The sequence below is a fragment of the Calidris pugnax genome, unplaced genomic scaffold, assembly GCF_001431845.1.
Source record: "Calidris pugnax isolate Ruff unplaced genomic scaffold, ASM143184v1 scaffold52, whole genome shotgun sequence".
Taxonomy (NCBI): Eukaryota; Metazoa; Chordata; class Aves; order Charadriiformes; family Scolopacidae; genus Calidris; species Calidris pugnax.
The window spans coordinates 2,589,101-2,604,417 of record NW_015090811.1 but is presented as its reverse complement, the minus strand read 5'-3'; the positions used below and the strand labels follow the sequence as shown (position 1 = coordinate 2,604,417).

The following is a 15,317-nucleotide window of genomic DNA, read 5'->3' as shown; positions in this document are numbered from 1 at the left end:
CTCAAATCAGGAGGGAACCAAATTGAGTAACACAGAAAAATCGCTATGGTAGATGTTGTACGAATAGAAACATTAAGCCAAGATGACAGGTTTGGGAATCTACCAACTACCAGCTTGAACCTCCAGGCTGTATCCTGACGTGAAGGCATTGCTGCGGCCCTGTAATCATTCTACCTGCTTCTGATCAACCTTATTAGAGAGTAACTCCCAAAAAAGATACGAAAGCAATGATAAACTCACCTTCCTTCAAACGCCCACCCAAAATGCACTTCTGCTCCTCTAAAATTTATAATAAAGCACAGGGATATGCACAGGAGTGCAGGCATCAGTACACTTAGGTAAGCAGAGAACAGCAGATATCTCAGGACTCATCACTTCTCCATTTCATTCCTTCGTCCCATTTTTTTCAATCCCAGCATTTTTGTTTTAAGTTCTTAAAATCTCATCATAGATACTAGTAAGATGTGTGGACAACAACTACCTCAAGTACACCATGAGACTAACTTTCTGCAAAACCCTCAAATTGATAGCATTTATAGTCATTTTTTCAATCCCATTATTTTAACTTCAATGAATACACATGCAAACAATCACATAAAATTTAATGGTACACTCAAAGCATGGTTTTTATACATCTTTCCAGTGTAAAGGCAGATTTCAACCTTCCAGGAAATGCTCTGCCTTCCCTAACATTGGAGAAAACCACCTCCCCCATCTTCAAAATCCCTTGGTGGCCCTGAAAGAGTTTCTTTAAACCAGGTACATTCTGCAAAGCTCACTGACCTGCTGTGATCCATCGCCATTCACGATGTGGGGCATCATGGCTACCTCCCCGTTCAGCAACGGCGGCAGCTCCAGCGGAATTTGGTCGGTCATCATCATTGTGACGTACATTCATGGAGAATTTTCCTCAACGGGCTTCCTGCAAGAGAAGCATCAGTTAAAGAACCTGGAAAGCCCATTTGTACTTTAGAAGGTCCCCAGCATCATGCAGATTTTTGGTATTAAGGTGGCAACCTAAGCAGGACACCTGTTTTTCTAACGGGATGCAGATGGGAGCTTGATGCACTCAACGGAGGTTTGAATTGTTAGATGAAGAGCATGGAAAGTCAAGTTTCCACACAGGACTTCCAAAAACCAACCGGCCAGATTTCTGCTCTTTCCCAGGATTACAACCCCCAGCCCTCATCGAGCAGCTGAAAGAAAGGAGTTTGGTGATCCTTCAAGTGAGGTTTGGTCCGTTCCTAAAATTGAGCATTCTGCTAACTACCGCAGCTCTTGGAACGACATCATCCACGTCGTTCATGTGTCACATCAGTTTCTCTCAATACCCACAGTTCAAAGCCAAACACCTTTATTTTCTTTCTAGGTCCCTGCAAACACTGCTAATTGCCACAACGAGCAGGCACTCAACTTTCACTTAAATCATGATCCCAAGGAGAAAGTTTTCCGCTGGAGCAGGAGGGACAGCACATCCCCCCTCTCTGAACGCCTCGTGCCGCACAGAGGACAACAGAAGATGATGTCACTCAAGGATTTGTGAAGAACCACACATCACTTCCAGCACAACCTCCCCCTTCACAGCTAACTGACGTGACACGTAAGCAGCGCTAAAACCACAGGGAGATTGCTTGGTAAAAACAAGTCTTAATTCAGCATTAATGGGACCGTCATACTGTTTTATGGGGCAATAATCCAGTTCTTTAGCGAATAAAATGGATGACCTAATCTCATTACTTATCTAGACATCCGCACAAGAACTCCTAAGCAAAGCAACCTTACAGGTCCCACAGCCTCCTTAGCACCTCTCAGGACAGAGAATCCCAAAGCCCTCCCCCAAATAATTTCACATCCATCACAAATTCAAGTTGGAAAATCAAATCCGCAGTGACTTTGGTGGCTGGTAACAGCCAGGTAATCAGCTGGCACAAGACCACCAGAGCATAAAGAGGGGAATTTTTGGCCAAGAGCAACAGGGAAGGAAATCCCTGCTCACAAGGAAAGTGTTGTGGGATCTAGTATTTACGTGGGGAACTTGATTAGAGAGCCATAAACCAGGAGTTTAATTCATCTGCCCTGGAGGGGACGAAGGGCTGGGCCACCAGAGCTGGAGCCTGTTGTTCCTCTGCCCTGGAGGGGACGAAGGGCTGGGCCAATGTCACCAGAGCTGGAGCCTGTAGTTCAACAGATGCTGCAAACTTCACACCTACTCTGCCCCCAGGTGCTCTTAGGCTTTACATTCACATTACTACTTTTTCCTTTTAGTTTAACAACTAAACCAATAATTTAGTTGAGATACACTCTCTTCATTCTCGTCAACCTCTTCCAGAGCTCATTGCAATCCCACCACCTGCAGAGCGACTTGATGACCAGAAACATCCACCTGACCAGGGGCTGGTCAATTTAGTTGAGATACACTCTCTTCATTCTCTCTTCCAGAGCTTACTGCAATCCCATCACCTGCAGAGCTACTTGATGACCAAAAACATCCGCCTGACCAGGGGCTGGTACTCCAGCTCCTGAAGAAGACCACTTGTGTGATTTCAAAGTGACAGCGGTGCCCACACGGCCTGAATCACATCCATCCTTTTAACTCTTATCTCACAGACCCTCTTTACATCTAAGTAGTACCAGAAGACTAAAAGTGAGTTTGTTTTGCAAACTTTGCCCTGTTACCTCCAGCCATACATCTCATGACCAGCATTTTAATTTAACTCAATATTAAATTTAGCACGACTCTCACAGCTCTTTCCGGTGTTATTATCCGCGTGAAAACACCGCTTTTCTAATCATCACTTCCCTGAGATACAAACAGAGGCACTCTATTTTAACCCACCTTTAAATGAAATCCCTCCTTTCCTTTGAGACCCAATTACAGGACAGAAGTTGCTAGAAAGCTTGAGACACGGTCGGCAAGATGTTGGTACGGCTTTTCTAATCATCACTTCCCTGAGATACAGAGGCATTCTATTTTAACCCACCTTTAAATGAAATCCCTCCTTTCCTTTGAGACCCAACTACAGGACAGAAGTTGTTAGAAAACTTGAGACACGGTCAGCAAGATGTTGGTACATTCACAGCTGGGTTTCACCTCCCATCTCCTGCTGTCATCAACTGCTTTGTCCCAGAGCCTGGCAGTGATTTAGTCCTACTGGCCCCTCCACCCTGAAGAACCTGCCCTGCAGTGTACATCCATGGAGTAAGGACACTTGCTAAACACTCCTGGCCCCCAGGACCAAGCTCTACCATCCAGCACAGGTCCATGAGTGACCAAAGTCTCCCTGGCTTAGTCATTCAAAGCTCTGACCCAACCGCTACAGAAATCTGTCCCACAGACCAGAAGCTTTGCTCAACGCATTTTCCCCTCTCAAGTTTTGCAATAGTTGGAGCTTATTCCTAAATCTTTTGCTTCTCAGGACTTCACAGTCTCAGGTTTTAATTCTAAGATCCAAGTCCACAACCAATAGTCAACAGTGCTGGGGGTGGAGAGGAAGGAGCGGGGCAGTGTGATTTGAGATTTTTAGGGTTTATTTAAAATTATGTGGAAGAAGAAAGCATGTGAGGTTTTTTAACCATTTTTTAAATGCTTGGGATTAACAAAAGGTCCGAAAAAGCCTAATACTGAACAGCAGAGAGAACATTGGGGATGGCAGCTTTCAGCAGTAACAGACTGACTCAGTCAACGGTCAGTCGTACCTCAAACTACATTTGTTATACATTTAGTTAGATTTCTGTAGTTTTTGTGTGCGTACAGATATATATCAATAATCTTATTTATATATTTTAAAAGAACGCAACGTTCGCAGGAACTATTTTAAACCTATGTAAAACAATATCCCTCTCCCCAAAATAAATGACAAGTTCATCCAGTCTGAATCTGAAAGCCCCCGCTTTAATGGAGTTTAAGCGTCACGCCGATGCTATTTTCTTAAGGAAAAAAAGCCAGACTGTAGCTTGAAGCTACATATTTTCCTAATAATATTTCCATTCCAGGCACAACCACCAATATGTTGAAATTTATTTGCTACATGTCATTATTTAAAGTTTTACAGCTGCATTCCTTTTGCTTTATTAATGGTTTGTCACTACAGCCGTGTCTACACTTGCCTCGCTTTAAAGGGGGAAAAAAAATAAAAGAATTAGAAATAAAAAGGGCTTCCTTGATTTGTCAGGTCTGGTATGACCATGCCAGAGGTGGACGGGCTACAAAGCACAGCTGGCCACTGGCGTTTTGGTTTTAGTGGCATTTCACATCTATGTAACTCCACACACAGTTAGATGAGATGGGGTTAAAGCATCGACCACAAGACTGGCAGAATTCACACCAAAGCCAAAACCTTTGGAAACGGGCTTCAAATATTTTTTTTAAACTTATTTGCTCCTCCCTCCTACTTTAAACAGATTTATTCACCATGCATTCACACCCCTCCTAAAACCTAGCGTTCCCCCTACCTAGGGATGCTCATATAAGCGTACTTGATCAATACAAAGAAGGTGAAGTCTGAACACAAACACTTTCTTTTTCCTGTAAATTCAGGAACATCGATGGAAGAAAACACCAGACAAGGGCTCAAGGAGCCAGATCACATTTCAGGATATGAGAACTCTTCCTTAGCTAAAATACGAACTGCCAAATACTAACCCGCAGCTTTTTATTTTTTTTTCAGGTACTAACTCAAATGTGGGGTTTTGTCTAGAAAGCTGACTATATTTAAATTTTATTTTTTTTTTTTAAAAAAAAGCTATTTCCTGTGCGTCTACATTCCCTAGGTTTGGCTGGGAGGGCCCACAGCATCGCCAACATGGAGCGAGAGGCTGCATCTCCCCGTCGAGCTGCCTCCAGGAATACGGGAAATCACAGCTTCCCATCTTGCTGCAGAGCAAAGGAAGAAGAAACAGCCATCCAAGTCTGATGTTTCTCTCCCCAAACCAAAGTTCCAAACCTTTTGATGTTTTCAAGTGACTGTTACAAACCTGATTTTTCAATTCAGTACCGCAGTCTTCTGCTGATCACCGAGATGACTCTGTTTTCTTAAATTAATTCAATATGTGAATTACTAATACATAAATTAGTTGCACATGGCACCAGAGAGAAAATTAAAACACACAGAAGAACAAAGTGTAACTATCTCAAAACCAATGTCCATGTATGGAGAATTAATGTGACCCATCAGGTTACGTCAGAATTCTCCTGAAATTCCACAAGCATCATCAAGATACCCAACTCCTACTTTTCCTAGAAGGTTTTACCCACACTATAAATGGGTCTATAAGCCAAGAACATTCTTCTTTGTGATTTTTCTCCACCTTTTATCTTTTACGAAGCCGAAGAACCCCTTCCAGCTTGGGTAGACGAATTCAGAGAACCTGGCAGAAGCAACAGCGTGCTGAATATTCAGTCCTGTGACCGCTCAGTTTTTATTTCCCTGCAGCAGCCCATTAAAACCTCTGGAACAAAGCGTTCTGCCCTTTTATCGGAATCATCTGGAATTACACAAGTTGTACTACAGAGATGACAGACAGCTTTCCCATACCTACTAGAGCCACATATCCTGGTTTATTTAATATACTACAGAAATCCAGTACTACACACACGTTTGCACTCGTGCAGTGCTTACTTGGGGTTATTCTGTTTGAACAGAAAAGAATCTTAAGAGTGAAGCTACGCCACCTTCAATCCCAGTACTACTGCAGAAAAGGTTTGGAACACACACAGGGTATAAAACTTTAAAAGGAAGAATTCTCTCTTTCCAGCCTAAAAATAAAAAAAATACCTTACAATTTCAAGATGATGAAGTTCCTACACAGACGGTGCGTGCACACATGCACCCAGAGGCCCAAACGCTGCATGCAGCAATTAATAAACCAGCAAACAAAAACTCCTCAGATTTTCCACCAGATTTGTCCTCAGGCACGACGAGCAATTTGTCCACGGCCCAGCTGTGACCACAGCCCCTCCTGGCCACCAGCCACATCGCTGAACGAGACCATCCATTTCTCAAACTGCTTTCCACCAGATTAAACTCAAACACTACTCGGCAATGACAACCAACACACAAAGCCAGAGGAGCACGGGTGCTCAACCTCCCCTTCCTCAAATTAGGATAAATGTCTAATTGTCTTCATCAGTAACCACAAAATATCCTGCCTTTTTAACAAACCCCAGAAATTACATCTTATTTGCATATATGGTACCCATGTCTAAGCCCCCTCAAATGAAGTTAACCCAAAGCATTCCTTGTGAAGACAACTCAGGCACTGAGTATAGCTTCAAAGAGGACAGAATTTGTCATCCAACAAATAATAGTTTTCTTAAAATAGACACGATCTCCACTAATTCCTCAAATTCTTCAAAATCGTAAAAGACACCCTATTGAGGTTGGGAAGAGAAGGAGAGGCTTGTGTTAGAAGCATGTATTTTAATTGTCTTTTTAAATATCAGATTACATAGTCTAATATTTAGACTAATAGTCCTTTATACCTTTTTTTTTATATTTATATATACATATTACAAGGGACACTCTTCTACCATTCTGCATGTACTGGGTGATCTCCTCTTGCACAGTGGTTGATGTTGGATTACTTTCTTGATTAGAGAAATAATCCAACCCATCAGGAAATTCCTTGCTAGTTTACAGACATAGGAGAAGCCAGTTCAGGCATGATGTCAAAAGTCAAGTTTTTTGGATAACTGATCTGATGGCCAGCAGTCACTTAAAAGGTGAAAAGGTGACTGTTTCTCCCCTCCTACCAGCCCTTTGCCCTGGCTCATCGTGGGGCAAACCAGGATCTGCAACGAGGATGTTCAGAAATTGGCTGTTCTCTGACCACAGAAGGGAAGTATTTGTGATATCTCATCTCCATGCTCCAAACCACATCCTAACAGCACGACCAGCCCAAGCCCTCCACCATCCTCTGCACAGTAAGTTTGAATATGGATGGGTTCCCCCATCCACTGTGCTATATAAAGAAGCATTTGAGGGTCAATAATGGGGACAAGAGGAAGTAGGTGTCACTTAAAATGGTTTTGCCACGGTTAAAAAGTATGTATGGAATCACAGGCTCACGTCAGCGAGTCCCACTTAGCACCGAGATGTCAAACTTTAGAAACACAGGCCCCCAAGACAAGGAAGAGTCAAATATTTCTAGAAGAAATCTCACTTAAGGAAAGAAATACCATGAGAATCAGGAAACGCTCTTGAATTTTCTGCAGCCATTACCTGCAGCACGGATTATTATTCCATAAACCGAAATATTCTTGGAACCATTTGCTATTTTTCAGGAGTTCCTAAGTCAAATTGAAGAATCCTATCAAAGTCTGGTAGGTCAAACCCCATCACTGCCAATCATTACACGGTTGAAGAAACAGGTGCTTTTTTCCAGAGATATTTTGAAGCATATCCACCAGAGAAAAATAATCAGGGAAAAAAGTGCATGTATGTACAGAACTGCACGTATGTACAAACAGAGCATGTATACACACACCCATTTACTTATCTGTATGCACACATCCTCAGACACTAAGAATTTAAATCCATGACCCACCAGGAAGGCTCCGAATGAGAAGTGCTTCTTCTGCACCTTCTTTTTGATGCTGGTGTCTGCTCACAAGAGATGAAAGCGCTTACACGCAGCCCCGCTTTCCTATTGCATTTTGCGTGGTACACGTTAAATTTTAAGGTTAATTAAAACACATACAACGCAATTATGTTTTCACTGAAAAAGCAGAGCGGTAAATCTAGCCGCTTTCAAGAGACTCCTGCCACAGCTTGCCACTTGAATTGAAAAAAAAAAAAAAAAAAAAAAGAAAAGGAGTGGTAATAATTGTTCATGTAGAAAAAGCCTCTTGAGACATGAGCAGTACCTGGAGGTATGCGCACAGATGGTTGGTCAAGGCACAAACAGTCTGGAATTTGTCTTGTCTGATGTGCGTTCATTAGTTTAGTTAAATCACATCCGTCTGAAGAGCGACCTGAAAGCATTCCTTCCCTGTTTGACTGCAAACACGGTGGATTCATGTGAAAGCATCCAAACAGACAGGCTGCTTCTCCCCGTAAGGATTTTGACGAAACACATGCAATTTTAAAAATCTGTTCTGACAAAAGGAAGCAGATTAGAGGGAATGCATACCTATAAAAACTCGCTGGCATTTTATGAAGAGGTAGTAAAACGCCTGCTGCTTGCTCTCCGGGCCATTTCACAGACAACAAGGCCACCAGTAGCTGGATCCTGTCTCCAGCAAGCTGGAAAGCATAAACATCCTCTCAAAAACTTAACCGCTGTAATTATTCAGTGGGTTTATTCCCCTCTAGTTTATTTTTGTTTTATATAACAACACATTTCAGCGTCCTCGGTACATTCCATCTCTAAAGACGGAATTATCAGCAGTACTCAATTCTACAGGGGATCAAGGCAAGTTAATGGTGGTTTTTTCCCCCACACTGGGGTGAGATTATTAAAACAGGGATCCAAAGGGTTATGATATGATGGTTTTCAGTAGTTTGCATTTATTTAGACCTACAATTTGATCTCACATTTTCAAGATTTAAAAATCCATTATTTTAAAGAACTACACTTTCACAATGCAACCAGCTGGATACCCCTCATAGGAAATATTTATAATTTCAGAACAGCAAACTATATTAAAAAAAAATAAAAAGGCCCTAGCTCAACCTTGAGACGAAATGAAATAACCAAATAACTTTACAGACGTCCCAAAAGCGAGCATCAGGACTGGGGAGATCAGGTCAAACAGCATCGTGCAGGAGTGGCTCATTTCACAAGGCAAGTACAACTCATCAGCATATAATAGCTCTGATGAAACACCAGAATAAAGCACGCTGATGCACAAAGGAGTCTTTTTACCAAAAGACAACTGCACACCACTAGTTGGGTTTTTTTTCTCCCCTGGTTTTCCGGAGGGGAATCTTGTGAAAACATGTAGGAAAAGGCAGCTCAGCCTCCTCCCAGCATCACACACGCGCCCCGAAGGCAGTCATAGTCGGGTGAAAACGTCATGGTGCTACATTGGAGGGAATAAATACAGCAGAAGTGAAACAGATCTCCAAAAAAAAAAAAGTTTTATTAGGTTTATATTAGCTATGGCTGAGCAGAAAGCCACAGGCAGACGAGCTAATCCAACGACTTCCCAACGTTCTCACTTCTGCAAATAGCGTTACAGCAGGGACTTCATCTGCTGCTTAAAAATCAATTCTAGAGCAGCGAGGACCCCGGCGTTAGAGCTCACACCATTTGGGTTTTCCTGTGCTTTTTCTTCATCTAGAAATTAAAGTTAGTTGTTCTGGCTATTTATATTCCTTTCCTTCTTCTGTGGCTTCACACCTTTCTTTCCTCACCTTCCTCCGTATTAATCACGACAGATAAAGGGGACTCACAAGGGACAGAGCTGCAAAAATAGGAAAGTTTTCAGGCACGCAGCTCTCACAGTATCTCACAGCACTTCTTCCAAGCAGCAACAGCCTGAGGTTAACTCTTCTTGAACAAGTGTGGCCAATATTTTTTTTTTCCCTTTTTTTCTTCTATTATTGTTTCTTTACATTTTTAATTTTCATGTTTAACATTTGAGTAAGAGTTCTGGGTGCTGATCAGCAGCTGTAAGATACACCCTCAACTGCCCTCAGCACCCCTGTGCTTTCCTAGAAGGCCACAAGCCACATCAAGCAGGACCCCTCCATTTCAGAGGCATCCTCCATGGTCAGCAGGAGAAGACACAGCTCTTCTGGCTGTGGAAGATCTCTCCGTGTGCCAGGGTGAGGAGGAGAGGGTAACGGTGACCCACAGCTCTCCATCCCACAGCACAAACTGGTCCCCTAATGGCAAAGAGATGTTTTGTGCAACAGAGACAACATTGCACGTTTCCCAATTAAAATATCAGTGAAATTGTTCCCAGATCTCAACCACTGTGTTCCAAAATTTCCATCTGCCACCCCCCCCCCAACCTGCCAATAATCCTTTTCAGGTTCCCTGCACTCCACATTGCCTCTGACAAAAGCAATTTGTAAATTAACTTCACAACATCACAGAAGGTTTTTTTTTTCAGTAAGCTCGAACACTGTTTCGAGCAAATACCAAGTTATTCCAAGTATTTGCTCGAGGTAGAACAAGCCTTTTCAAAGCAGACCTACACCAGGCTACAGCCACAGCAGATATTTGCATTAGGGTATGTCTTTATGTGCTCTTAATTGTTTTATTGGCGGTGGGTCCCCTACATATGGGGGGTTCTTAGTGGTGGGGTTGGCAGTGTTGGGTTGATGGCTGGACTGGATCATCTGAAAGGTCCCTTCCAACAATAATTCCATTTTTTTTTCAGTAAGCTCGAACACTGTTTCGAGCAAATACCAAGTTATTCCAAGTATTTGCTCGAGGTAGAACAAGCCTTTTCAAAGCAGACCTACACCAGGCTACAGCCACAGCAGATATTTGCATTAGGGTATGTCTTTATGTGCTCTTAATTGTTTTATTGGCGGTGGGTCCCCTGCATATGTGGGGTTCTTAGTGGTGGGGTTGGCAGTGTTGGGTTGGTGGCTGCACTCCATGATCTGAAAGGTCCCTTCCAACAACAATTCTGTGATTCCATGCCCAGGGACACAGAAGAAACCTCTACAGCAAAAAGTTCTTGCACAAAGGTGCCAGATAATGCATGCACTTCATCACGTTTGCTTTCTTCCTCCCTTTAATAACCGAAGTATTAATCACTGGTAGAGGTTGATAAGCACAGCATTTGGCGATAAATACCCTCCCCTTCGATTCCACTCCCTCAAATAATAATCTCTCTGCAATAATGTCACAAAGACCTTGGTTATCTCTCCTAGAGTTCCTGCACGGCGGCGGCGAATCCACTGTAAACAATGGGGTGGGGTGGGTTTTTTTAGCACTAATTAAACTACAAAGAAAACAAAAAAAAGAGAAAAAAAAAAAAAGGCGGCTATCTTTCATATCAATCTGCTGCGCTCGAAAAGCACGCATACCAAAATCCATTTACAACCAGGTCTCAGCACACCTTTGTGCAAAGGCAAACTCTGCTGTCGTCGCCGTTGGCCGCTAAACCTGACTCCGGGGCTGACAAAGTGGCTCATTGTGTGATTGTGGGAAAGGGCTGGGGAACCATCTCCCATTCAGCCCCGGGATTCAAGGGCAGGCATTCACACGGAGCAGGCACCGCGAGGGAGCACCTCTGGAGAAGTTTCTCATGCAGAGGGAAAGTTGAACCCATTATCATCATCATCACGCTCATGGGATCTAAGCACCTAAAGTGCACGATTAACAAAAAAAAAAAAAACACCAACAAACAAACCCTACCCACCATCCAGAGCCCATCACTCCAGAACTTTTCAGCATCAGGAGAAAAAGTTCATTTAAAGTTGTGTTTCACTATCCCTCACTTTCAAAGTAAAATTTGCAAGAGGTTGTTTGTTTTCTTACTTTTCTGAACTGCTTCATGAAAAAAAAAAACAACAACATAGTACACTACCTAAGAAGGTTTCTCTTCATTTGAAATAAACAGGAATTTATTTTTACAAAAACCAACAAACAAACCACCAACCCAAACCCACAAACTAAACGGAAACCACACACGCACACACAAAATCATCAAATCATTGTTCCATTCTCAATGGAGTAATGTCGGTATCCAGCACCTTACAGGAAAGAAGCCTCTCCTACTCCAGGTATCTGATTTCTATCTCCGTTGATAACAAAGCATCAAGGAACTAAAACCACTGAATCTTTAACTGCAAGAGAGCACTGGGGATTTTGTTCTCTTTAAGGAAGACACTGGGTCTCTATTTATTGAGACAGAAAACACTGGATGTCCATCACGCTGAATATGCCAACGATGCAGCTGTACAGCTGAAGTTATCTATGAAATGGTTTAAAAGGGAGAACATTTGGCTTTTGCTCTCTGGCCACAATGGGACAGAGTTTGTAGTGCAGACTGGAGGAGCAATGAAGTTCTGTCCATTCAGCAGGAGACCGTCCAGTCGGGTTCCCAGCACCCAGGTTGTCTGCATCCAATTTAATCCCAAATCCTCACCCTTCTAACTAAGCTAAATCCCACCCTCTGCCAATTCATTCAGGCGATCGAAGGCTCAAAGTTATTCTCAACAAAAATAAATCAGTATTGTTCTTTGATAATAAGCAACACAGTGAAACACCGGACAACTTGCATTATGAAATGGGGAAATCAACATTATTTTTAAAAAAAAAATGACACCAAACCCAGCAGTGTTGGCTGAAATGCAGCCAGATGGCCCAGGGCCAGGGAGACACACTCTCCCCTGCCTGCCCAAAAGGCAACAGCCCCAATCCTACAGCCCCTAGTTATTGTAGTTACTCATTACTGACTTCTAACTCTTTGTTAATTAAAATTTCCTAATATTTCACCTATTGACTTTGATATTACAGCTTTTGGTGGTGGCAAAACACGAAGAGGTAACAGCAGCGCTGAGAGGTTATTAACACACCTCACGCTCCAGAAATTTTTCATCATGTGCAAAATAATTAGATCAATGAGAATTCTCCTAAAAACCCAGAACAAGCAGCGCAATCCTTTCAGCTCACAGCACATTGCTCATCAGGCTCCTTTGGGAATAACCCCAAAAGGGTGAATCTAGATGTAACCCATCACTTCGGGTTCTCTGGGGTTTTTAATTACAGGAGAGCACCCAAAATATCTCACCCTACTGCTTTTAGCTCCAAAATAGGAGAAAAGATTAGGGCAGCTTGGTGTTACTGTGAGCTTGGGCTGAAAGGTAGGAAAATAGAGAGGGAAAAAAGAGGAGGAAATGAAGAAAACAACGTGTTCTTAAGGTCTGCAGATTGATACCCGGGGTTTCTCCTTTCCTAATAACGTTGGAGGACATAGCTAGCACCATCCAAACCTACACTTGGACTCCATTTAGGATAAAACAGTTCCCATTAACCTGCAGGCTCCCATTAAGAATGAACCTCAAGGGAAGGCAGCTCAAGTGCTTGATGAGACACAGCTGGACACCCATGGGGGCAACACCACGGCGGGCTGGAGACAAGACACCATGCACTAGGAAGGTCACACAACTCCACAGAAAGTAAAGTTTTAAAGATAAAGAATAATTAAGGGGCCTCAAAGAAGGGGAAGAGTCAAGAGGCACACACACAAGACAACAGTAAGAAGCAGAAGCTGAGCTACGTAAGGGAAGGTTCCACAATTCCAACTTCTCTGCGGTCAAACTGCAATAATTTTTTTAACACAAACTTATTATTTAATCACAAAGGAGACGGTCATGCTCCTTTGTGTTTCCCTATTCATACAACCACACACAGCCCCAATGAAGTCAATTAAATCCTTGAAACTGAAGTTAGCTTTCCACATCCTTTAAATGACACAACTCTAGTCAAGCAAAAAACCTGAACAGACAAGCAGCAGAAAGCAAACCAAGTTTCAAGCTTCATTCCACATGTAACTGCAGCTTCGTTTTCTCTCGTTACACTTGGGGAAATTCATTTCCAGAGCTGTGTGTCCAGCTTCAGAAGTGTGAGAGTCTAGAATTGATATCCAAATATATTTACGAAATTCACAGAAGGGAAGGAGTTGTGCTCCACAGAGGTGAACAGGAGGAGGTTGATCTTATTGAGCATCAGTGGGGTTTTGATTGAGGGAAAAAAAAAGAGTTCTTGACTCAAGACAAATGCAGTTTTATTTCTGCTCTGTGAAATTCCTGAGTACATCCCTCCCTCTTCCCAGCTCCATAACAGCATCCTCAGCCTCATGGATGCAACACGTCACTCTTTTTAATCAAAATAATTTTAACTTTTATGATGACTCAAGCTTATCCATCCAGTGGTAAATCTCTAGTGACAACCATTCCCAGCATTTCAGTTTTCTGGAAAGAAACAGTTAAAAAAAGACTCAAAAAGTCATTATCCCCAAAATAATTCATTTTTAACTCTAGCTGGAATTCAAAAATTAAAGTATTTCTAAAAGGCAGAGAAAAAACTAGCTTTGCATCTTAAAAAGATGCAAACATGAATCACAAGAAATGGACTTTGACTTGGTTTGCACGTGGGGTGAGGAAAATGACCTGCAAAGTGGTTTTGAAGGGTTGGGGAGAAGGTACAAGTTATACAGAATTCAGATAATTGCAATAAACAGATGAGAACAAACTATGCAAGTCACACAAACATAAGAAAATCGCCCTCAAAACTCTAGTTGGTTGTATCCAAAGTAGAAAAAGACTGAATCTACAAGAAAGGCTAATTCTTTAAGAGTCTGTTTTCTACAGTATCTTGCATAAACATAAACCACTTCTTCTCCATCACGTGTCCTGACAGCCCTCAGTGTTCCCCTTATCCTGAACATCCACCTCACTTTGCCTATTGCAAGAAAAATTCATACAAATCCTGATTGAGCAGATAATGTTACGCTGTATGTCCTTTTAGAAGGAATTCCACATCAAATATAGAAATACAGTATTTTTATGCGTATATAAAGAAATTTTAAGATTAAAACGGGTTGGCAGCATCTTATCTTTGAGAGCGGAAGCAGAAATTTCAGAATATTGGGAAATCTAAGAGTTACTCCGCAGAGTTCTGCCGACAGCCCAACGGCATCAGCAGAGGAGGGAGCTTTCCCAGTGGAATGTAGCCGTGCTCGATTTTACCCGCATGATTTCACTGACACGGGACCCAACAAGGTTTTATTCCACCACTTTGACACCCAGGGGAGCGCTATCAGGGCACGCTGGCTTTTTTGTGTGAATAAGCTGGAACACCCAGGTGCTATCACCGAAAGTACGGCACAATCTCAATTCTTTAATATTTACATTCTGACCCAGTTCAGTCATGTTTTGGCAGCGCAGAGCGGAGCAGAGCCCACACCGATACCCACCTGAACAATACGGTGCGGGGTTAATCAGTGACAAAAACCTCCCCATTAGCCCCAGCTATTCTTCCAGCAAAACTTCACAGGTCTCAGAGGTTCAAGTGGGTTGCATTTGTTCCCTAGTTTCTAGATGGAGGATATTTTTCCATCATTTGAATTTTTCCATCATTTGATATTTTTCCATCATTTGACACGCTACTATCTGATTTTTTAAAAAAAATAAGTAAAACTAACCAGTATTATTCACTACCTACACCATAACATATTCCTCTTGGCGCAGGGGAGGAACATGAGATGTCCATGCAACAATTTTAATAAAGACTCTCAATAGTAATGGACCCACACACAAAAAAGTGCTCCTGCTCCCTCTCATGTGAACTTATTTATCCTCCCACTTCTCCCTCTACTTCCTAACCATAACTCCAGGATGGTGGACACA

General features: G+C 42.4%; 1 protein-coding gene across 1 annotated transcript in view; it reads right to left on the bottom strand.

The window, feature by feature from the left end:
• FNDC3B (fibronectin type III domain containing 3B) overlaps window positions 1-926 on the bottom strand; it is a 178,835-nt gene extending 177,909 nt beyond the window's left edge. The window contains exon 1 of the mRNA XM_014938841.1: window positions 784-926. Coding sequence (XP_014794327.1) covers window positions 784-894 — 111 coding nt within the window. The 5' untranslated portion in view covers window positions 895-926. The remainder of the gene's footprint in view (window positions 1-783) is intronic.
• Between the last annotated feature and the right edge of the window lie 14,391 nt (window positions 927-15,317).